The sequence below is a fragment of the Drosophila persimilis genome, unplaced genomic scaffold (genome assembly GCF_003286085.1).
Source record: "Drosophila persimilis strain 14011-0111.01,24,50 unplaced genomic scaffold, DperRS2 tig00000880-arrow-arrow-pilon, whole genome shotgun sequence".
NCBI classification, from domain to species: Eukaryota; Metazoa; Arthropoda; class Insecta; order Diptera; family Drosophilidae; genus Drosophila; species Drosophila persimilis.
In genome coordinates, this window is record NW_020825366.1 from 114,945 (window position 1) to 140,406 (window position 25,462).

Genomic DNA, 25,462 nt, shown 5'->3' on the forward strand with positions numbered 1-25,462 from the left:
TTTGCGGGGGTGGAAGGGGGTGTGGCGTTTTCTTGATGCTGGCTATAATAATGATACGATCCGATTCAGATTCTGCAGTCTAAAAGATATGAGGTCTTGAGGGTCACGACGTCAAACCCAAATGTGACCACATGTGGTCCGACTCCAAGACTGTCTTAGCATTGATTAAATCAGATCACAAAAAATATAAGCCATATGTAGGACACATAATTGACGAGATACTTCGAGGCAACAAGGTTGGAAGATTGGCATTGGGTGCCTACTAAGGATAACCCGGCAGACTTTGGCACCAAACTCAGATCTAGAACTCGAGAAACCTCCCTCAATTCCTTCAAGAGGACGCAAGTCTATGGAATCTAGGAACTTCAGACGTTGGTGACACGGAACTGGAAGTAAGATGCAAGTTTACGTTATCAATAAATGAGATGTCTTCAGATGGATCTGTCAATATCGTATTCAGGGAGTTGCTGGAAGGGTTATCTTCATTTACAAGGCTGATGCGTGCTGTCGCTTGGGTCTACAGGATGTGTGATCGTAAGACCAAACGAAAAGTCTACCTTGATGTAGCTGAAATTAAAGAAGCTGTACTCATAGTGATCCGCAATGTACAGGATGTTGCTATTGACTGGACAGGTTGGAGACTGGAGGTTCGCCGTGCAGCTAGAAATTGTATGACTTGTAAAATCCAGAGAGCTTCACCAAAAACACCATTAATGGTACAACTTCCTAAGGACCGACTCTCTCCGCACGTATGCCCATTCTCATATGTTGGAATCGACTACATGAGACCGTTTCTGGTTGTAAGAGCAAGGAGTACCGAGAAACGCTGGATATGCATATTTACATGCCTTACAATAAGAGCAATTCATTTGGAAATTCCCAGGGACCTGACAACAGATACGTGTCTTCGAGTATTGCATAGCTTCATGGCGCGGCGCCGTAAAGACCAGTAAGAATCCAATCTGACAGTGGTACCAATTTGGTGGGAGCTGAACATGAATTGGAAAGAGAATTGCAGGACCTCGATCACCATAGAATAGCGAACGACTTGTCAATCAAGCAGATCGAATGGCTGTTTAATTGCCCGCAGGTGGGGGCTGGGAATTATTGGTACGAAGTGTGAAGAGAGCCATAGGACACGCACTGCATGACAAAAAACTGACAGAAGACATACTGTGTAGCCTAATGTGTAACGCTGAAAACAAAGTAAATTCCATACCGCATACACACATTGCTCTGGATAACCCCACAGACGATCCGATAACCCCTAATCACTTTCTTTTAGGTTCTCCCAATTCCAGCCAGACACCACATCCACAAGAGGAGAAGTACCAGCCAACTCGAAAGGAATGGCGCATCGCTCAGCAGAACTCACACTCATTTTGGAACAAGTGGCTCACTGAGTACCTACCAGACCTATGCAAACGGACAAAGTGGCATCACCCAGTGCAACCACTCGCTGAAATGGACATTGCTCTTATCTGTAATAAGAATCTTCATCGATCTCAATGGAAAAAGGGAGTTATTCTAGCAGTCACGCCTGCACGCCACGACGGCTGGAGTTCTACACCGCCCAACCTCTATGCTGGCAAAGCTAGACGTTGTTGAGAAAAATTAGCTTATATATACATAGTTTTACATACCCAACATAACGAAAAAAGAGAAGAAAAATTATCACACTATGAAAAGACAAGAAGGTAACATTAGTTTGAGCAGTCGATAACAGAGCGGGGAGAAAAGACGAAGCGTGCGTAGATACATATAAGAATAAAATGTATTAACCTCCTTTTGCAAATAGGAAATAAAACGCAACCAACGCCTAAGTACCGATGAAGATAAGCGATTGTGTGTTTATCCGCAACTCTCACGTTCCTGGACACAACAGGGTGTTATCTTATAATCACTAGACATACAGCAGATCCATCACAAGAACTTGATGGTTATTCTTGGCCAGAGTGACCACATAACCTTCGGATGTGATTTTCAAGCCGCAGCAACGTGAAACATTCAGTTGAGGAAACTCGAAGACCGACTTGAAAACACCGTCGCTCCCGTAGCAGGTGACATGGAAGCGATATCCATGGGTATCCCCAATGAGCAAATCCCCAGCACTGGATATATCAATACCCGTGGGGTAGCAGGATACCCCCTCGTTTCCAATGCGATAGAGGAATTCGCCACTGTCCTTGAAAACGGCCACGCCATGAGCCTTCATAGCCTTCCAGCCTGATGGAAATCTTGAACATATATGTGCCGCACTTAGAGAAGATCTGCATGCGAGAGCGTCCATTGCCGCGATCGCAGACAACGAAATTTCCATTGTGTTGGAAGACAGCCACTTTGCGGGGATAAAAAAGCTGGCCGTTCCGCTTGCCGGCATCGCCAAACTGGAACTTCAGGGCTCCCATTTTGGCGTATACAGCGATTCGGTGATTTTTCGAATCGGCAACAACGATGTCCTCGTCGATGCCCAAGCAAAAGCCCGCACCCAGGCAGCCAAATTTCCACCCGATCTTCATGGGAGTGGCCTTACTGTGAACGGCGCTTAAACTGTTAACAGAAGAATTGGCATCTGGCAGGCAGTAACCATTATTGTTGTGGGACTACTTGGGCTGGGGCCTGGAGCGCCTGTTCGACCTCTTGCTGCTGCTGTTGTTGTTGTTTAGCAAAACTTGGTCCGACCCGATCCTCAGTACTTGAAAATTGGCCATTCTTGAGCAAGCTAAAAAAGTTGAATGCTTGGTATTTTTTTTTTTATTTACTTAACAAGAATTTATATGCAGAAATTATATGGCGGTCGGATGTGGTTTTTTTTTTCATTGAATTTCAGAAAGTTTTAAATTCCCTGAATCAAAAGTCAACCTTATTGAAAGTATTTCATTTTTTCATCTGAATATGAATTTTCTTATACCTCATGTACAACCGCGAAATTTTGTTTGCATGTAGATTCTTGATTAATTGATCTACATGATCGATCCTTAGGTCCAATCGTGTTCACTGTTAATGTAGCCATCTAGCTTTTCTTCTTTTTAATCTAAATATACTTATTTTTTTGCACTAACCCTTGCACAACCACTTTTCTCGTACTTCAATTGCCGGCTAACTCGCTTCGCTCACTTACGCAGATTTGAGTAAAATATTGGACGAATACTTTTATTTCTTAGACCCGTACTGTATGATCATTTACACAAAAGTCTGACGATAATAATGACGAAAGTCCGATCACAAAAGATTGTTAACTTTGACATTTAATCCACAGGCACTCTAGATCAAGAAAAAAAAACTAGGGGGAGCGTTCTGAGTTGCTGCTGCGACCGAAAATCTATATTTATCCCCGAAACATAGTCAGTATTGCTCTCTTCCATCCAGTGCTGCCGATTGCGCATTTTTTGCCTTTTTCTTAAGACCAAATGCAGGAAAAATTTGTGAATTGTGGAAAGCGAGAATTCTGGATTTTTATACCCGATACTCTGTTCGACTGTCCGTCAGTTCGTCCCTATGAGCGCCTAGTGCTCAGAGACTATAAGAGCCAGAGCAACGTCATGTTGTATCCAGACTTCTATAATATGTCACTGTTACAAGTATATTTCAAAACTTCGCCCCGCCCCCTTCCGCCCACACAAAGAACGACAATCTGTGGCATCCACAATTTCAAAGATACGAGAAACCAAAAAAAAAAACGAGGGGGCATGTTGTGACTGGACTGAACGTGACGTCGGGCGCTGCGTAGCCACTGCAAATTGATTTGTTGATTTAGGCTACAAAAATGATCCGAACTAAATCAGTTATCTATGATTGTGCGTTTTTAGTTTTCTCGAATCTGCAATATTGTGGATGCAACAGATTTTCGTCCTTTGTGGGTGCGAAAGGGGGTGGGGCGAAATTTTGAGATATACTTTTTATAGTGAGATCTAAAAGGAGTGTGGATACCTAATTTGAATACTCTAGCCTTAATAGTCTGAGATTTGTGGATGCCCCAGATTTACGTCCTTTGCGGGGGTGGAAGGGGGTGTGGCGTTTTCGTGATGCTGGCTATAATAATGATACGATCCGATTCAGATTCTGCAGTCTAAAAGATATGAGGTCTTGAGGGTCACGACGTCAAACCCAAATGTGACCACATGTGGTCCGACTCCAAGACTGTCTTAGCATGGATTAAATCAGATCACAAAAAATATAAGCGATATGTAGGACACATAATTGACGAGATACTTCGAGGCAACAAGGTTGGAAGATTGGCATTGGGTGCCTACTAAGGATAACCCGGCAGACTTTGGCACCAAACTCAGATCTGGAACTCGAGAAACCTCCGGGTTGAGAGACCCTCAATTCCTTCAAGAGGACGCAAGTCTAGGAATCTAGGAACTTCAGACGTTGGTGACACGGAACTGGAAGTAAGATGCAAGTTTACGTCGCTTGGGTCTACAGGATGTGTGATCGTAAGACCAAACAAAAAGTCTACCTTGATGTAGCTGAAATTAAAGAAGCTGTACTCATAGTGATCCGCAATGTACAGGATGTTGCTATGGACTGGACAGGTTGGAGACTGGAGGTTCGCCGTGCAGCTAGAAATTGTATGACTTGTAAAATCCAGAGAGCTTCACCAAAAACGCCATTAATGGTACAACTTCCTAAGGACCGACTCTCTCCGCACGTATGCCCATTCTCATATGTTGGAATCGACTACATGGGACCGTTTCTGGTTGTAAGAGCAAGGAGTACCGAGAAACGCTGGATATGCATATTTACATGCCTTACAATAAGAGCAATTCATTTGGAAATTCCCAGGGACCTGACAACAGATACGTGTCTTCGAGTATTGCATAGCTTCATGGCGCGGCGCCGTAAAGACCAGTAAGAATCCAATCTGACAGTGGTACCAATTTGGTGGGAGCTGAACATGAATTGGAAAGAGAATTGCAGGACCTCGATCACCATAGAATAGCGAACGACTTGTCAATCAAGCAGATCGAATGGCTGTTTAATTGCCCGCAGGTGGGGGCTGGGAATTATTGGTACGAAGTGTGAAGAGAGCCATAGGACACGCACTGCATGACAAAAAACTGACAGAAGACATACTGTGTAGCCTAATGTGTAACGCTGAAAACAAAGTAAATTCCATACCGCATACACACATTGCTCTGGATAACCCCACAGACGATCCGATAACCCCTAATCACTTTCTTTTAGGTTCTCCCAATTCCAGCCAGACACCACATCCACAAGAGGAGAAGTACCAGCCAACTCGAAAGGAATGGCGCATCGCTCAGCAGAACTCACACTCATTTTGGAACAAGTGGCTCACTGAGTACCTACCAGACCTATGCAAACGGACAAAGTGGCATCACCCAGTGCAACCACTCGCTGAAATGGACATTGCTCTTATCTGTAATAAGAATCTTCATCGATCTCAATGGAAAAAGGGAGTTATTCTAGCAGTCACGCCTGCACGCCACGACGGCTGGAGTTCTACACCGCCCAACCTCTATGCTGGCAAAGCTAGACGTTGTTGAGAAAAATTAGCTTATATATACATAGTTTTACATACCCAACATAACGAAAAAAGAGAAGAAAAATTATCACACTATGAAAAGACAAGAAGGTAACATTAGTTTGAGCAGTCGATAACAGAGCAGGGAGAAAAGACGAAGCGTGCGTAGATACATATAAGAATAAAATGTATTAACCTCCTTTTGCAAATAGGAAATAAAACGCAACCAACGCCTAAGTACCGATGAAGATAAGCGATTGTGTGTTTATCCGCAACTCTCACGTTCCTGGACACAACAGGGTGTTATCTTATAATCACTAGACATACAGCAGATCCATCACAAGAACTTGATGGTTATTCTTGGCCAGAGTGACCACATAACCTTCGGATGTGATTTTCAAGCCGCAGCAACGTGAAACATTCAGTTGAGGAAACTCGAAGACCGACTTGAAAACACCGTCGCTCCCGTAGCAGGTGACATGGAAGCGATATCCATGGGTATCCCCAATGAGCAAATCCCCAGCACTGGATATATCAATACCCGTGGGGTAGCAGGATACCCCCTCGTTTCCAATGCGATAGAGGAATTCGCCACTGTCCTTGAAAACGGCCACGCCATGAGCCTTCATAGCCTTCCAGCCTGATGGAAATCTTGAACATATATGTGCCGCACTTAGAGAAGATCTGCATGCGAGAGCGTCCATTGCCGCGATCGCAGACAACGAAATTTCCATTGTGTAGGAAGACAGCCACTTTGCGGGGATAAAAAAGCTGGCCGTTCCGCTTGCCGGCATCGCCAAACTGGAACTTCAGGGCTCCCATTTTGGCGTATACAGCGATTCGGTGATTTTTCGAATCGGCAACAACGATGTCCTCGTCGATGCCCAAGCAAAAGCCCGCACCCAGGCAGCCAAATTTCCACCCGATCTTCATGGGAGTGGCCTTACTGTGAACGGCGCTTAAACTGTTAACAGAAGAATTGGCATCTGGCAGGCAGTAACCATTATTGTTGTGGGACTACTTGGGCTGGGGCCTGGAGCGCCTGTTCGACCTCTTGCTGCTGCTGTTGTTGTTGTTTAGCAAAACTTGGTCCGACCCGATCCTCAGTACTTGAAAATTGGCCATTCTTGAGCAAGCTAAAAAAGTTGAATGCTTGGTATTTTTTTTTTTATTTACTTAACAAGAATTTATATGCAGAAATTATATGGCGGTCGGATATGGTTTTTTTTTTCATTGAATTTCAGAAAGTTTTAAATTCCCTGAATCAAAAGTCAACCTTATTGAAAGTATTTCATTTTTTCATCTGAATATGAATTTTCTTATACCTCATGTACAACCGCGAAATTTTGTTTGCATGTAGATTCTTGATTAATTGATCTACATGATCGATCCTTAGGTCCAATCGTGTTCACTGTTAATGTAGCCATCTAGCTTTTCTTCTTTTTAATCTAAATATACTTATTTTTTTGCACTAACCCTTGCACAACCACTTTTCTCGTACTTCAATTGCCGGCTAACTCGCTTCGCTCACTTACGCAGATTTGAGTAAAATATTGGACGAATACTTTTATTTCTTAGACCCGTACTGTATGATCATTTACACAAAAGTCTGACGATAATAATGACGAAAGTCCGATCACAAAAGATTGTTAACTTTGACATTTAATCCCCAGGCACTCTAGATCAAGAAAAAAACTAGGGGGAACGTTCTGAGTTGCTGCTGCGACCGAAAATCTATATTTATCCCCGAAACATAGTCAGTATTGCTCTCTTCCATCCAATGCAGCCGATTGCCTTTTTTGCCTTTTTTTTAAGACCAAATGCAGGAAAAATTTGTGAATTGTGGAAAGCGAGAATTCTGGATTTTTATACCCGATACTCTATTCGTCTGTCCGTCAGTTCATCCCTATGAACGCGTAGTGCTCAGAGACTATAAGAGCCAGAGCAACGACATTTTGTATCCAGACTTCTATAATATGTCACTGTTACAAGAATATTTCAAAACTTCGCCCCGCCCCCTTCCGCCCACACAAAGAACGACAATCTGTGGCATCTGTGGCAATTTCAAAGATACGAGAAACAAAAAAAACGAGGGGGAACGTTGTGAGTTGCTGCGGACACCGCAACTCTACAGTTATACCCGATACTAAGTCAGTATGGCTCTCCTCCGGCAGACGGCGCTAATATTAAACGACACGACAAAGAGTGCGTGCGAGAGAGACAGAAAATCAGTCTAAGCGTGACGTCGGGCGCTGCGTAGCCACTGCAAATTGATTTGTTCCTTATGGCTATAAAACTTATCTGATCTGATCCAGATTCAGCAATCTAATAGATATGGTCATTATCTATGATTCTGCGTTTTTAGTTTTCTCAAATCTGCAATATTGTGGATGCAACAGATTTTCGTCCTTTGTGGGGGCGGATGGGGGTGGGGCGAAATTCTGAGATATACGTTTTATAGTGACATCTTAAAGGAGTGTGTGCACCAAATTTGGTTACTCTAGCCTTAATAGTCTCTGAGATTTGTGGTTGCCTCAGATTTTCGTCCTTTGCGGGGGCGGAAGGGGGTGTGGCGAAATTTGGACATGAAACGGTCAAGGTCCGATATCACAGGAGTGTGGATACCTAATTTGGTTGCTCTGGCTTTTATAGGTTCTGAGATCCTTGAACTCATATTTTGCAATTGGCAAAACCGACCATGAAACCTGTGTGTTAGAGTGAGACAGAGCGAGAAAGAGTGAAATTGTTTTCGTGATTCTGGCTGTAATAATTATACGATCTGGTTCAGATTTTGCACTCTAGAAGATATAGTCATCTTCTACGATTCTCCGCTTTTAGTTTTCTCGTATCGTCGAAATTGTGGATGCCACAGATTTTCGCCCTTTGTGGGGGCGGAAGTGGGCGGGGCAAAGTTTTGAAATATTTTTGGAGCAGTGACATATCACAGAAGTCTGGATCCAAAACATCATTGCTCTAGCTCTTATAGTCTTTGAGCATTAGGCGCTGAAGGGGACGGACAGACGGACAGACGGACAGACGGACGGACGGACAGACGGACAGACAGACATGGCTCAATCGACTCGGCTATTGATGCTGATCAAGAATATATATACTTTATGGGATCGGAAACGATTCCTTCTGGACGTTACACACATCCACTTTCACCACAAATCTAATATACCCCAATACTCATTTTGAGTATCGGGTATAACTAGGGGGAACGTTCTGAGTTGCTGCTGCGACCGAAAATCTATATTTATCCTCGAAACATAGTCAGTATTGCTCTCTTCCATCCAGTGCTGCCGATTGCGCATTTTTTGCCTTTTTCTTAAGACCAAATGAAGGAAAAATTTGTGTATTGTGGAAAGCGAGAATTCTGGATTTTTATACCCGATACTCTGTTCGACTGTCCGTCAGTTCGTCCCTATGAGCGCCTAGTGCTTAGAGACAATAAGAGCCAGAGCAACGACATTTTGTATCCAGACTTCTATAATATGTCACTGTTACAAGTATATTTCAAAACTTCGCCCCGCCCCCTTCCGACCACACAAAGAACGACAATCTGTGGCATCTGTGGCAATTTCAAAGATACGAGAAACAAAAAAAACGAGGGGGAACGTTGTGAGTTGCTGCGGACACCGCAACTCTACAGTTATACCCGATACTAAGTCAGTATGGCTCTCCTCCGGCAGACGGCGCTAATATTAAACGACACGACAAAGAGTGCGTGCGAGAGAGACAGAAAATCAGTCTGAGCGTGACGTCGGGCGCTGCGTAGCCACTGCAAATTGATTTGTTCCTTATGGCTATAAAACTTATCTGATCTGATCCAGATTCAGCAATCTGATAGATATGGTCATTATCTATGATTCTGCGTTTTTAGTTTTCTCAAATCTGCAATATTGTGGATGCAACAGATTTTCGTGCTTTGTGGGGGCGGATGGGGGTGGGGCGAAATTCTGAGATATACGTTTTACAGTGATATCTTAAAGGAGTGTGTGTACCAAATTTGGTTACTCTAGCCTTAATAGTCTCTGAGATTTGTGGTTGCCTCAGATTTTCGTCCTTTGCGGGGGCGGAAGGGGGTGTGGCGAAATTTGGACATGAAACGGTCAAGGTCCGATATCACAGGAGTGTGGATACCTAATTTGGTTGCTCTGGCTTTTATAGGTTCTGAGATCCTTGAACTCATATTTTGCAATTGGCAAAACCGACCATGAAACCTGTGTGTTAGAGTGAGACAGAGCGAGAAAGAGTGAAATTGTTTTCGTGATTTTGGCTGTAATAATTATACGATCTGGTTCAGATTTTGCACTCTAGAAGATATAGTCATCTTCTACGATTCTGCGTTTTTAGTTTTCTCGTATCGTCGAAATTGTGGATGCCACAGATTTTCGCCCTTTGTGGGGGCGGAAGTGGGCGGGGCAAAGTTTTGAAATATTTTTGGAGCAGTGACATATCACAGAAGTCTGGATCCAAAACATCATTGCTCTAGCTCTTATAGTCTTTGAGCATTAGGCGCTGAAGGGGACGGACAGACGGACAGACGGACAGACGGACGGACGGACAGACGGACAGACAGACATGGCTCAATCGACTCGGCTATTGATGCTGATCAAGAATATATATACTTTATGGGATCGGAAACGATTCCTTCTGGACGTTACACACATCCACTTTCACCACAAATCTAATATACCCCAATACTCATTTTGAGTATCGGGTATAACTAGGGGGAACGTTCTGAGTTGCTGCTGCGACCGAAAATCTATATTTATCCTCGAAACATAGTCAGTATTGCTCTCTTCCATCCAGTGCTGCCGATTGCGCATTTTTTGCCTTTTTCTTAAGACCAAATGAAGGAAAAATTTGTGAATTGTGGAAAGCGAGAATTCTGGATTTTTATACCCGATACTCTGTTCGACTGTCCGTCAGTTCGTCCCTATGAGCGCCTAGTGCTTAGAGACAATAAGAGCCAGAGCAACGACATTTTGTATCCAGACTTCTATAATATGTCACTGTTACAAGTATATTTCAAAACTTCGCCCCGCCCCCTTCCGACCACACAAAGAACGACAATCTGTGGCATCTGTGGCAATTTCAAAGATACGAGAAACAAAAAAAACGAGGGGGAACGTTGTGAGTTGCTGCGGACACCGCAACTCTACAGTTATACCCGATACTAAGTCAGTATGGCTCTCCTCCGGCAGACGGCGCTAATATTAAACGACACGACAAAGAGTGCGTGCGAGAGAGACAGAAAATCAGTCTGAGCGTGACGTCAGCGATGCGTAGCCACTGCAAATTGATTTGTTCCTTATGGCTATAAAACTTATCTGATCTGATCCAGATTCAGCAATCTGATAGATATGGTCATTATCTATGATTCTGCGTTTTTAGTTTTCTCAAATCTGCAATATTGTGGATGCAAAAAATTTTCGTCCCTTCTGGGGGCGGAAGTGGGCGGGGCAAAGTTTTGAAATATTTTTGTAGCAGTGACATATCACAGAGGTCTGGATCCAAAACATCGTTGCTCTATCTCTTATAGTCTTTGAGCACTAGGCGCTGAAGGGGACGGACAGAGGGACAGACGGACGGACGGACAGACAGACAGGGCTCAATCGACTCGGCTATTGATGCTGATCAAGAATATATATACTTTATAGGGTCGGAAACGATTCCTTCTGGACGTTACACACATCCACTTTTACCACAAATCTAATATACCCCAATACTCATTTTGAGTATCGGGTATAAAAATTGGTCTCAACAACCCCTAGGAGCATAATAGAGCTCGAATACATGTACATGGGTACACTTCAGGTAGAATTCCCGCCTTTAATACATTGTTACAAAGACAAAATAAAATGTCTCGTAGAACAGCAGCAGCCATTTTCCACACAATTTCCATTTAGTTAATCAAAATTTTGTGTGATGGAATAATAGGCATTGATTTCATAAAAGAACGAGGGGGAACGTTGTGAGTTGCTGCGGACACCGCAACTCTAAGGTTATACCCGATACTAAGTCAGTATGGCTCTCCTCCGGCAGACGCCGCTAATATTTAACGACACGACAAAGTGTGCGTGCGAGAGAGACAGAAAATCAGTCTGAGCGTGACGTCGGGCGCTGCGTAGCCACTGCAAATTGATTTGTTTCTTTTGGCTATAAAAATGATCTGATCTGATCTGATCCAGATTCAGCAATCTAATAGATATGGTCATTATCTATGATTCTGCGTTTTTAGTTTTCTCAAATCTGCAATATTGTGGATGCAACAGATTTTCGTCCTTTGTGGGGGCGGATGGGGGTGGGGCGAAATTCTGAGATATACGTTTTATAGTGACATCTTAAAGGAGTGTGTGCACCAAATTTGGTTACTCTAGCCTTAATAGTCTCTGAGATTTGTGGATGCCACAGATTTTCGCCCTTTGTGGGGGCGGAAGTGGGCGGGGCAAAGTTTTGAAATATTTTTGGAGCAGTGACATATCACAGAAGTCTGGATCCAAAACATCGTTGCTCTAGCTCTTATAGTCTTTGAGCATTAGGCGCTGAAGGGGACGGACAGACGGACAGACGGACGGACGGACAGACAGACAGGGCTCAATCGACTCGGCTATTGATGCTGATCAAGAATATATATACTTTATAGGGTCGGAAACGATTCCTTCTGGACGTTACACACATCCACTTTTACCACAAATCTAATATACCCCAATACTCATTTTGAGTATCGGGTATAATAAACTGCCTAATAGACTTAAAACCTGCAGAGGATTGGTTAATAATACGACCAAATAATATAAAAATTAAAATTTATGTTCCAATAACATACAGTTCTGGTAACAATACAATTCTTCTACCAGCAAGATCACAAGTTGTCAGAAAAATAGAATTAACGTCCGATATAGAAACCATATTGATCCCAAACCAGGAAATTCAACCTGGTATTTATGTAGCAAATACAATAACTTCAAAAAATAATACATTTGTCCGATTGCTGAATACAACCAGTACCAACCAATTAGTACATATAAATAGCATACAATATGAACCACTTTCGAATTACAAGGTAATTCAAACAACTCAAAAAATCCGAGAAAAAACTGTCATAGCTGAATTAAGCAAGCATTTCCCAGTACAATTCAAGAAGCAATTAACTAAACTATGCACCAATTTTAGTGACGTATTCGGGCTTGAAACCGAATCAATCACAACAAATAATTTTTATAAACAGAAATTGAGATTGAGGGATGACGAACCTATATATATAAAGAACTATCGAAGTCCGCATAGCCAAGTTGAGGAAATTAAAAAACAAGTAGGAAAATTAATCAACGACAATATTGTCGAACCATCCGTATCAGAATACAACAGCCCACTTCTACTTGTCCCAAAGAAAGCCCTTCCGGGTTCAGAACAAAAGAAATGGCGATTAGTAGTTGACTATCGTCAAATAAACAAAAAACTCCTGGCCGACAAATTTCCACTACCTAGAATTGATGACATTTTGGATCAACTAGGTAGAGCAAAGTATTTCTCATGCCTTGACTTAATGTCAGGTTTTCATCAAATCGAACTAGAAGAAAGTTCGCGAAATATAACGTCTTTTTCAACGAGCAATGGCTCATATCGCTTCACGCGACTACCATTTGGTTTAAAAATAGCGCCGAATTCATTTCAAAGAATGATGACTATAGCATTCTCTGGACTTGAAGCTTCGCAAGCCTTCCTGTATATGGACGATCTAATAGTCATGGGTTGTTCCGAAAAACATATGCTTAAAAACTTAACAGATATTTTTGAGATATGAAGGAAACACAACCTAAAATTACATCCACAAAAATGTTCATTTTTTATGCATGAAGTGACCTTTCTTGGTCATAAATGCACAGATAAAGGAATCTTGCCAGATGACAAGAAATATGACGTCATTAAAAACTATCCAGTCCCACATGATGCGGACAGCGCTAGACGATTTATTGCATTTTGCAATTATTATAGACGTTTTATTAAAAACTTCGCCGACTATTCCCGGCACATAACTAGATTATGTAAAAAGAATGTCCCCTTTGAGTGGTCAACTGAATGTCAAAATCCATTCCAATATTTAAAAGATAAACTTATGGAACCCACTCTGTTACAGTACCCAGATTTTCAGAAAGAATTTTGCATAATCACCGATGCTAGTAAACAAGCATGTGGAGCGGTTTTAACTCAAAACCATAACGGACTCCAACTCCCATTAGCATATGCATCACGTTCATTCACAAAAGGTGAAAGTAACAAAAGTACTACAGAACAGGAATTAGCAGCAATTCATTGGGCAATTACCCATTTTCGACCATATATCTATGGTAAACACTTTACAGTAAAAACGGATCACAGACCACTAACATACCTATTTTCAATGGTCAATCCTAGCTCAAAACTCACACGCATGCGGCTCGAATTAGAAGAATACGACTTTACAGTCGAGTATCTAAAGGGTAAAGATAATCATGTAGCAGATGCGTTATCAAGAATAACCATCACAGACCTAAAAAACATACAAAATACGAATAAAGTCCTGAAAGTCACTACCAGGCAACAGAGTAGACAGAAATCCTGCGCAGGAAAAGAACAAATAGAATTGCCTAGGCAATCTCTAACAAAAGCTTCAAAGCCCAACGTATATGAAGTCATCAACAATGACGAAGTACGTAAAGTAGTGACCTTGCATGTAAATAATAATTTATGTTTTTTCAAACATGGAAAAAAAATTACTGCAAGATATGATGTTAGCGATTTGTATACTAATGGAACCCTTGACTTAGGTCAGTTTTTCCAAAGGCTTGAAACGCAGGCCGGTAAACAAAAAATCAGCCAACTCAAAGTGGCACCGTGGGAAAATATCTTTGAATACATTTCAATAGATAATTTTAAAAATATGGGCAATAAAATATTACGAACAATAAGAGTAGCGCTACTCAACCCGGTGACCCTAATTAAAAATGAAAAAGAAAAAGAAGCAATACTGTCTACATTACATGATGATCCCATACAAGGAGGACATACAGGCATAACAAAAACCTTGGCCAAGGTCAAAAGATATTATTTTTGGAAAGGTATGACTAAAGAAATAACCAATTACATACGAAAATGTCCAAAATGCCAAAAAGCTAAAGTAACCAAGCACACAATAACTCCATTGACTATTACAGAAACACCATACATGGCTTTTGATAGGGTAATAGTGGATACGATCGGTCCACTTCCTAAATCAGAACAAGGAAATGAATATGCAGTCACCTTAATATGTGACCTGACAAAATACCTTGTCGCCATACCCATTAGAAACAAAAGTGCAAATACAGTAGCTAAAGCTATTTTTGAAAATTTTATTCTAAAGTACGGTCCAATGAAGACGTTCATTACGGACATGGGAACAGAATATTAAAATTCAATAATTGAAGACTTATGTAAAAATCTAAACATCAAAAACATAACTTCTACTGCACATCATCACCAGACTGTAGGAACCGTGGAGCGAAGCCACAGAACATTTAACGAATTCATACGCTCATACATCTCAGCTGACAAATCAGATTGGGATGCATGGCTGCAATACTTCGTATATTGTTTTAATACAACCCCCTCTATGGCACATGATTATTGTCCATATGAGCTAGTTTTCGGTAAGACTTCAAACTTACCAGTTCAATTTAATACTATAGATAGAATAGCACCTCTATATAACATAGATGATTACTCTAAAGAGAGTAAATATAGATTAGAAATAGCATATAAACGAGCAAGGATTATGCTCGAGGAGCATAAAATTAAAAATAAACAGCTATATGACTTAAAGTTAAAAGATTTAAATTTAGCTGTAGGAGATACAGTTTTATTGAAAAATGAAACAGGACATAAGCTAGATTTTAAATATATAGGACCATATAGAGTAGAAAGTATCGGAGAAAGAGATAACGTCATAATCTCCGATAATAAAAACAAAACTCAGAAAGTACATAAGGATAGGTTAAAGATTTGCAATTATTAATCATTTTTAGTATGGCCATACATAAATATAAACCATAAAAATATACTACTCTGCATTTATATTCAAATAACTTTTAAATTTTATCAATATTAATTAAAGTTCAATATTCTAATAATTGACTAAAAAGAAAAAAAAAAAATATATATATATATAAATTGTCTTTTTAAGAATACATAACTCGTATACATATATAGTAAAAGCTAAAAATAAAATAACTTCATTATATTACGTTATTTTTCAAAAGGAGGGAGATGTAGTATGCTCATATTAAAGTAAAGTAAAGTATTCATTATTACGAATACCCACTGTACCTACGGTACTTAAAGAATACACACTGTAACACTTTGTTTCAGTGTTTACGTAACAATAAAGTCCCAGACATTCTGGGTGATCGTATTACGATTCACTCAAGAATGCCTCGAGCGACCCAAGTGCAGCGTCAGCATGTTCCCATGACTTGACGGCACTAATATACATGCATACACACATATATCTTCCCTCGCGCTCTCGCTGCCAACAGCGCTGAGCATATTCACACATATACATACTAACATATAAGAGATAAGAACACATAGTTCTGCCGCTCCGCTGCCGGCGTCACTGGCAGCGCAGCTCCGCGGCTTTTGGCTTACAAAAGCCCAAAACACAATTGTAAAATTGAGAACATAAACGACAATAAAAGAGATCGGAGGGTTGAGCCCCAACGATCCAGAAAAACGGATTGAACATCGTTTTACAGTAGTATACTCTTGTGAAGAGCAGCTCACACCCACACATACACACAAACACATACATACATTCATACATACATACACAGTTGTGTGAAAGTGAACAGACGTGTTTCTAGTGTACCTCCAGTGATCATCAGGAAAAAACAAGCTTTAGAGCCTCCTGAAAAAGGTAAACAAGTAAGCGCGTGGATTCCATTAGGAAGGGGTACGTACCGAGCCTGGCCCAAGCGTGAAGGGCAATCCCACAGCGCAAAAACCAGGTGAAATCGGGTGCTCCAGCCAGGGCTGAGGGGCGGAGGGGAAATCCAGTCCCGCTATCTCCCGCTCTCTCCCCACTGGGACCACAAAAACAAAGTTTTTCCGCGCGAACTTCACTACACAGCGTTTTTCCATTCTCGGTGACTCGAGCAGCTGATCGATATAGTAGCAGTATTAGATAGTGCGCAAACTATCAGGCAGCTGCACTATCGGCTACACAAATCTTGTAGCAACCAGCCGCCGACAGGCGTAAAACCAAAAACAAAGAAGAAGAAGGGGTAAAAACAAAAAAAAAAGGTGCATACTTCCAGGCGGAACTATTTGTTCTGGTAAGGAGTAAGCGATACCTGCCTACATCTAGGCCAAAAGTAGCTAGCACAAGTCTAGATAGGGGAAAGGGCTGAAGGTCGCGGATCCGACTATTTTCCAACCCCCCCGCCTAGGCGGTGTCCCGGAAAAAGGGGCTCTGGGGACCGGGAAGGGGCGGTATACCCCCCATCGACCAGAAGCCAAGGGAAACCTGTGGCCAGCGCGGGATCCCCTATCGCCTGACCTGGTAAAGCAAGCGACATGGAGGTAGGAAACCCCTTTGGAAAAAGCGCAGCGATGGCAAGATCGCCCCCTCAGCCAAAAGCCACGCCACTGGCACAGCAGCTGGCCGAATCGCTTAGCAGCCCTACCACGGCACCAAAGTCCCTGGCGGACGCGGTAAGCCAAATAGGGCTGATCTTGAAGGACCTCTCGACCCTGTTCACCGGCCAGAGGCACATCAACCAGCGGATGAGAGACAGCCTAACACAGCTGGTAAACCTGCAGGAGATGGTAGCCGACCTCACCAGCCAAGAAAATGGTAAGGTCCCCGAGCGCAAAGAGGCAGACACGCAGACGTCGCCAATAGCTGCAAGTAGGAACGGCAGAGGGCTCGGCACACTGGAGAGGAGTCAAGCGACACCAAAACGTGCAAGGGAACCAACAGCAGGACAGAGGCAGACACCGCCGAAGAAGTTCAGGCCACGGGAGCGAACGGTCCGCGAACCTGAAACCCAACGGTCCCCAACTGGCAGCAGTTCGGTAGAAACCAGAAAAAAACAGACCACGAAAAAGACGCGACCAGACGCTGTAGTAAAAGCGAGCGTAGGAAACATCACTTACGCGGAACTATTAAAATCGGTGAAAGGAGATGCAACGCTGAGCCATGTGAGCGGTGACGTGGAAAGCATCAGGAAGACAGCAAAGGGAGATCTGCTGCTGCGCCTCAAAAAAGCCCCGAGCCACAGCGCGGAGGAGGTTAAATCGGCGGTCGGAAATGCACTAGGGGCCAAGGCAGTGGTACGGGCCCTTACCGAACAAACAAGGCTCGAGTTAATGGATCTAGATGAGATAACAACGAAGGCAGAGATATTGGAAGCACTAAAGCGTGCCACAGGGGTAACCGAAATCCCCGAGGACGCGGTAAGGTCCTTAAGAGCCACCAGAAGCGGGATGCAGATAGCCACCCTATCCCTCCAGGCAGTTGCCGCCAACAAACTCGCTGAAATGGGGAAGATAAGGGTCGGCTGGGTGAACTGCCGTATCAAGCAAATAATGTCGCCAAAACGATGCTACAAGTGTTTGGAGTTCGGGCACATCTCGGTAAACTGCACCGGAGAAAAGGACCACAGAGGAGCGTGCTTTAGATGTGGAGGCAGAGACCATGAGGCCAGAAATTGCAGCAAGGACCCACACTGCATACTCTGCGCACAAAAAACGGGTAGCGCCACAGACCATGCCTCGGGAAGTTTTAAGTGCCCAGCGTACCGCGAGGCAGTTAGAAAACTCAAATGTTAAGGATCATCCAACTGAACCTTAACCATTGCAGGGTGGCCCAAGACCTTCTCACCCAATCCGTTTCAGAGCTCAACACGGACCTGGCACTGCTGAGCGAGCCCTACAAGACCGTGAGATCCAACACGTGGGTCATGGATCAATCGGGGAAAGCGGCAATCTGGATGTGCGGCAAACCAGCACAGCACCTGGACGGAGTTAAAAGATCCAAAGGATACGTACGAGGGAGGCTGAAAGACCTATGGGTATACAGCTGTTACCTACCACCCAGCTGGTCACTCGAAGAGTTCAGCGACACAATAGACAAACTGGCAGAGGACATCAGAGCACACTCGCCGTCGCTAGTAGCTGGGGACTTCAACGCCTGGGCAACGGAATGGGAGTCAGCAACAACGAATGCCAGGGGCCGTGTCTTAGTGGAGGCTTTTGCCTCCCTGGACATAGTCCTAAAAAACGCTGGTTCCAACCCAACTTTCAGCAGAGCAGGTACCACATCCATCATAGACCTCACCTACATAAGTACTCGACTAGCAGCGAGTACGTTATGGCAGATCAGCGAGCAGTACACCGCGAGCGACCACAACGCTATCCTCTGCAGCATCCAGACCAGAAGAGCGACCCAGAGTATCGCTACGAGGGGGCACTACAAGGAAACCACGCTGAACACACCAGCCTTCAGAGCAGCCCTAGCAGGACTAGCCGAGGTGGAAGGCGAAGGCGATCTAGTGGCACAAGTCATGGGACAACTCGAAAGGGCGTGCAAAGCTAGCATGGAGCGCAGCAAACCATTTAAAGGCCATAGGCCGGTATACTGGTGGAACCAGGCAATCGAGGAGGCCCGCCACGCATGCATAGGCGCCAGAAGAGCATACCACAGATCCCGCGGAACAGCAGACTTCCAGGCTCTCAAGGAAATCTACACCCGAAGAAGGAAGGCACTGAAGAAGGTAATCAAAAATAGTAAACAACGATGCTTCTTAGATCTCTGTGACGAAGCCGAAAACGATCTCTGGGGAAAGGCCTACAAGGTGGTCATGAAGAAGACCGGCGCATTCAAGCACGCGGCACCAACAGGAGCGGATAAAATGGAGGCAATCGTCAAGCACCTATTCCCAGCGCAGGACACACAGATAGACAGGATCACGAGTACGGGACACCAAGTACCCCCAGTGACCCCGCAAGAGTTGGCAGAACTAGCAAAGAGAGTGCCAAACTGCAAGGCACCAGGACCAGACGGCATCCCAAATCGGGCCCTCAAGCTGGCTATTAGCCTGCACCCGACGATCTTTGCGCAGACCTACACCAAATGCCTCACAGACGGATGCTTTCCTGGAAGATGGAAGAAGCAAAAGCTGGTGCTGATACCAAAACCTGGGAAAGACACGGAGGACCCATCGGCATACAGGCCTATCTGCCTCCTGGATGGCGCAGGTAAGATGCTGGAAAGCATAATCAGCGCAAGGCTAACGGAGGCTATCGAGGCCGCTGGTGGACTCTCCGACAGCCAGTACGGCTTTAGGAAGGCTCGCTCTACCTTGGATGCGCTAGACAAGGTGTGCGGCACTGCCAGAAAGGCCTTGGAAGGCACACGATGGCTCGGCGGGGCCAAAAAATACTGTCTGGTGGCAACACTGGACGTGAAAAACGCCTTTAACTCGGCATCCTGGAGCAGGATAATGTCCTCCCTGCGCACACTCGAAATCCCCGGATATCTACAGGCGATGGTCAGCGACTACCTGGACAACAGATGGCTGACGTACGACACGGAAGATGGCCCTCGATCATACTCCATCACGGGAGGAGTCCCACAAGGATCTGTACTGGGACCTTTGCTGTGGAATACCATGTACGATGGAATTCTTCGCCTCAACTTCCAGCAAGGAGTCGAAATAGTGGGATTCGCTGATGATGTCGCGGTGACGGTCACGAAGAAAACCCTCGCGGAGACCGAGAGCTGTATGAACGAGGCAATCAGAATCATAAGCGACTGGCTAGACCTGGCAGGGCTCAAGCTAGCCGAGCACAAGACGGAAGCGGTTCTCATCAGTAGCAGGAAACAGGTGGAGACGGCGAGGATAACCGTAGGAGGAGCCTCAATTACCTCAAAACGAGCAATAAGGTACCTGGGAGTTATGCTGGACACCAGACTGTCGTTCAGAGAGCACCTGCAGCAGACACACCAGAAGGCACACGGCGTAGTCATGGCGGTGTCACGTATGATGCTGAACCACAGAGGCCCAAAGTCAACGAGTAGGAGACTGCTATTTAACGTGGCCAAGTCATCCATTCTATACGCAGCGCCAATATGGGCCCAGGCCACGAGGACTAAGAGCTACACTAAGGGCATAGAGTCGGACTTCAGACTCGGAGCCCTGCGGGTCAGCTCGGCATTCCGTACTGTCTCCACAGAGGCAATAATGGTAATAAGCGGCATACCACCCGTAGAGCTCGCAGCGAAGGAAGCCAGTGAAATCCACAAGGGAAGAAAGGCCGCCAACACACAGGCAGAAGCTAGAACGGCTAAGACCAGGGCGAGGGCTGAATGCCTCGAGAGCTGGCAACTCAGATGGGATAATGCTGTAACCGGCCGCTGGACCCACCGTCTAATCCCCAACATTTCAGCATGGACGAATCGGCGGCATGGAGAACTTACGTTCTCGCTGACACAAGTTCTCAGCGGCCACGGGTGCTTTAAAGAGTACCTTCACCGCTTTGGCCACGAAGAAGATGGGCTGTGCAGCTGCTGCGGAACAGTAGAAAACGCTGAGCATGTGCTGACCGCATGCGCCAGATTCGCAGAGGCCCGCAGGCGAGCAGAAGGCACCATAGGAGTGCCCATTACGGTGGAAGGTTTGGTACCAAGGATGCTGGAAAACCAAGCAAATTGGACGGCGATATGCAGTCTTGCAATGGAAATCGCTTCGGAACTGAGGCGGCTTGAACGCACACGAAATGAGCGGCCGTAATAGGCTAGCCAGCCTTGCGAAGCAATGCTTCACGGCAGTCCCGCAAGTCTGGTCCATATATATGTATACGCTATATATTTTTATTCTAATTTTTATATTCTTATATTTTATATATATATATCCTATTTTTAATATGAATAAAAAAAAAAAAAAAAAAAAAAAAAAAAAAAAAAAAAAAATACATACATACATGAAATCATTAAGCGAAAAACATATATTTTAATTATAGACTGATTTATTAGTAATTGAAATTAATCTACAAATATGTATGTATTTCAATAAATTCTATCGGTTTAAGCATTGAATAAACGCAGGAATAACAATAAAAAAAAATAATAGTTAATACCAGCATAATACATATGTATATTTGCTTCTTCTACTTTAATTGTTCATATAATAATCAAGGGGCATAGCAAGGGATATGCATACGAGAAATATTGAATACTTTGCAGTACAACTATTTATTATAAACCTATGAATGGACGCACTCTTCGCACTCCTTCCACTGGTGTGTGCTCCCACAGCAATAAGTTCAGTTGCGAGGTTTAGAATTCATCGATGTGCGAATATTTATACAGATTATTTACTTGGCTTTAATTGCAGTTAACTTTAACTTTTCAACTTTAAAGGCTAGTAATCAATAATTTTAGTAATTACGTTAACTAGAAAAAAAAAGTAAAACTAAATGGAAATGGAAATGCATGTTCAAGAATTACAGGACGAGCTCTAGATATTTGTCTTCTTGTTGCTGTGCCCCTCGATGCCGAGGTTGCAACGCGAGGCCACATCCTGGACGGTGATGGAGGTGACCGTGCTGGGCAGGGCGCTGGCAACGCCCAGAGCCGACATCGTGCCATTGCTGGGACGCTTTCGCGTTGGCGAATGCACGGGCGACTTCTGCTTGAGACACTCGATATCGTTGAACACCCCCTGGGCGCCGCCGCCACATGTGGGTATAACATTGCCCTTGTACAGTTTCGTCTCCACATCCCCGTCCGTGTCGGCCTCCTGGGAGACGAGACAGTATTTGTTGGCGCCGTGTTCGGTCAGCGTCTTCATGTCCGTCAGCTTGGTAACCGACTTGCGATTCTTCAGAAAGGGCTGCATAATAGTGCCGAGTGGCACGGGATTGGCTGCACGATGCTCCAGCCATTTGTCGCCAGCTGAACGCGACCGTCGATGGCGATTGTTGGCAGCTGCCACGCCCTGGTTGTGAGGGGTGGGAATGCGAATAGATACTAGATTAAAGTTCACAGAGCGGAAGGATAAGTACTGGCTTACATGTCGGGGCGTGACATAGATGTCTGTTCGCGTGGCCGGCACAGATGACTCCGTTCGCGCTGTGAATGGGCCGCGATCCTTCTCGTTGAGTAAATCTTCCGAGCTCTGCGAGCGCGGCATGCTCGGCAGATCCTCGGATCGTATGATATTCGAAACCAGGCGAAGTTTCTCGTCCTTGATGCGCATCCGTTCATGCAGTTTCTCCCGTTGCTGACGGAGCTTTATCTCGAGCTCCCGCTTGTTCTTATCCGACTCCACGGCCATTTTGGAGCTGCAGTTTTTCTTCTGCTTCTCCTTCTCGTGCTCCGTTTGGGTCAGGAGATTCTCCTTCTCATTCAGCTTGAATGTCAGCTCCTCGATCTGCCTGTCGCGCTTGGTCAGCGTATTGTTCAGCACGTCGATGGAGCTCTCGTGAATGCGCACCTTCTTCTCCAAGGCGAAGCTGCGCTCGCGCTCCTGCTTGTAGACGGCCTTGAGGGAAGCCAGCTCCGTGCTCAGCTGCAAGTTGTCGCGGTCCAAGTTCATTAGCATCTGGCGAAAATTGTCGCCTAGGAGTACATGCAAAATTAATAAGGATGGGCACCCTTTTTGGAGGAGCGGAGGCTATAGGACTCACATTTAATATCCAAATTGGCGCGCAGCCTCTTCCGCTTCTCAATCCGCTGCTCCAGGTAATGCATGAGCTCCTGGATCTTAACCTCCGCCTCAGGGCTGTCCACTTGGCAGAAGGGAAAGTCGGGTCCCAGACTGTAGACCAAGCCCACATCCACCTTCAGGTCCTTGGCCTCGGACATGCCCAGCTCGTTCAGATTTTTGACAGCTATCTTGAACAGCTTGTTGGCCTTCCGGCGGCCTGGGGTTAGGCCCAAGTCCGTTTTAATGGGCGTTGCCCGAGCTATTTGCACTTCCTGAGTCATCTCGGCAAACTTCATAACTTGCTGCAAATGGAAAAAAGGGAATTTGGAGCAAAATAAATCAACCGGCGAATTCGCCACCTACCATATTCTCATCATAGTCCTCCATTCTAGGATTGATGCATACAATCATGGACACCTGCCCCTCGCCGTCAAAGTAATTCTTAATCATGTGCGTGATCTTGGAGTCGCGATATGGTATCTTCTTATGGGCAAAGCCATTGATGGCCGCCTGCTGATTCTCGCGCAGATACTCGAGGCATGTCCGGAGCGTCATCAGCGAGTTGTTGATGTTCCCAGCCTCGCGAAGTCGCACCCCAGTGTTCTTGGTGCGCGAGGAGCGCTCACTGCCGGCCAGATCTACCAGGGACAGCTGGCTCACAGTGATTTTTTGCCTGTCCTGGACAACATTCTCGCCCTGGTTGTCGGTGGGGGCCTGGACGAGGCGAATGTTAAACACCGAGTGGCTGCGGCTGGACTCGGCATTCAAGACCGTGTGACCCATGCGCTTTTTCTTTTGTCCCATTTGAAAGACCTCGAGGGCATCCTCCACCGTTTTAACTTCCTCCTCGGTGACGCCTTGGACGAACATGTGATGATGGGCATCCTCGCGAATGATTTTGCTTTGCAAAGTCCTGCAAGGGAGAGGAAACAGAGGATTACATACGTGAACACTTGAAGGATATCCCACTTACTTCTGTATGCCCGAGTCCTCTAGAAGATCATACACACTGTTGTTGTAAATTTCTACGTAGGTGACAAACACCGAATACATATTGTCCTCGTCGAGGCCCAGCAGAGGCATTGGCTCCACCGACGCTTGGGAGGCGATCTCCGGATCCGAGTCCTTGTTTCGGTACGCGAAGCGACCGGAACCGGCAATGCGTTGATTCATCTCATGTTGCCGTTCTAGCAGCGCATCCTCCTCGGACAGAATCTCGAAGCCATTCAACTTGTCCGGCTTGAAGACAAACTTCTTGGCCTGAAAATCGGATATGGTGCGAAAGAGCACATCTAGGCATCGGGGCATTATGCCGCGATGTCTCAGGTTGCCCGTCATTGTGTACGTCTTGCCGCTGCCCGTGACGCCGTAGGTGAATAGCAAACTGTTCCGGCCACGCACCAGGTTCTCGACCAGTGGCTGGGCCACGGACGCGAACACATCCTGCTGCGTAGCATCCGATTGAAAGACGTGCTTGAATATGTACTGTATCTCGCGCTGGGCGCCGTTCTGTTTGTGGTGCTGCAGCAGCTGATCATGCGGATTTAGTGCGATTGTTGTGGAGCTCTTCACCCGCAGAGAAGTGAGGTCCCCATCCGATTGGAGCGGGCGGACTCGGCAGAACACATTCACCGGATCTTTTGCCTTTTCGGACGTCTCCCGACGGTGCTTCTCTGTCGTTTGATGCACTCGCGGTGTCTTGGGGACGCGCATCGGAGTTCGTGATCTGCAAAAGTCCCTCTTGTATCTATTTCATCGCGCTTTTAAGGTTTCACATTCTACTTACACTGCTTTCATTCTAATAAATTATTTCCCACGCAATTGACCGCCGAATGTTGTTTATGTTCTGTTTTTCTTCACAAAATTCACGTTAGCTTCAAAATTCCAGCGCCAAGCGACGGCACGCTTCGTTTGAGTGTAGCGCAGTGTGACCGACGCTCAGAAATATACCAAAATATACCGTAAATATACTGACGAAGTCAAGTTCTGTTATACATATTGCTCGTTTTTGATATTCCGTGGAATATTATTAGCTAAATAGAGCACTCAGTCATGTCCACATAATTTTATCCGAATAATGAATCAATTTTCTATTTAACTGGTGCATTCTTAATATTTGCTTTTATTGCATTTTGCGTAAAAAGAGGTTTTAGCGAAATAAGTTAAACAAAAAACAAGTATCGAAATAGGTCAATCAAAACAAACAAAACGAGGGGGAACGTTGTGAGTTTCT

General features: G+C 44.8%; 1 protein-coding gene across 1 annotated transcript; it reads right to left on the reverse strand.

Annotated features, from left to right (window-relative positions):
- Window positions 1-21,907: 21,907 nt before the first annotated feature.
- On the reverse strand, window positions 21,908-25,026 carry LOC113566740 (kinesin-like protein KIF23). Its single transcript, XM_026993719.1, has 6 exons — window positions 25,016-25,026; window positions 24,203-24,955; window positions 23,593-24,142; window positions 23,210-23,531; window positions 22,594-23,141; window positions 21,908-22,518 (listed from the first exon to the last, which is right to left on the reverse strand). Exons 1-6 carry the CDS (start codon window positions 25,024-25,026, stop codon window positions 22,039-22,041), a joined length of 2,664 nt encoding a protein of 887 aa, XP_026849520.1. The 3' UTR covers window positions 21,908-22,038.
- Window positions 25,027-25,462: the final 436 nt, after the last annotated feature.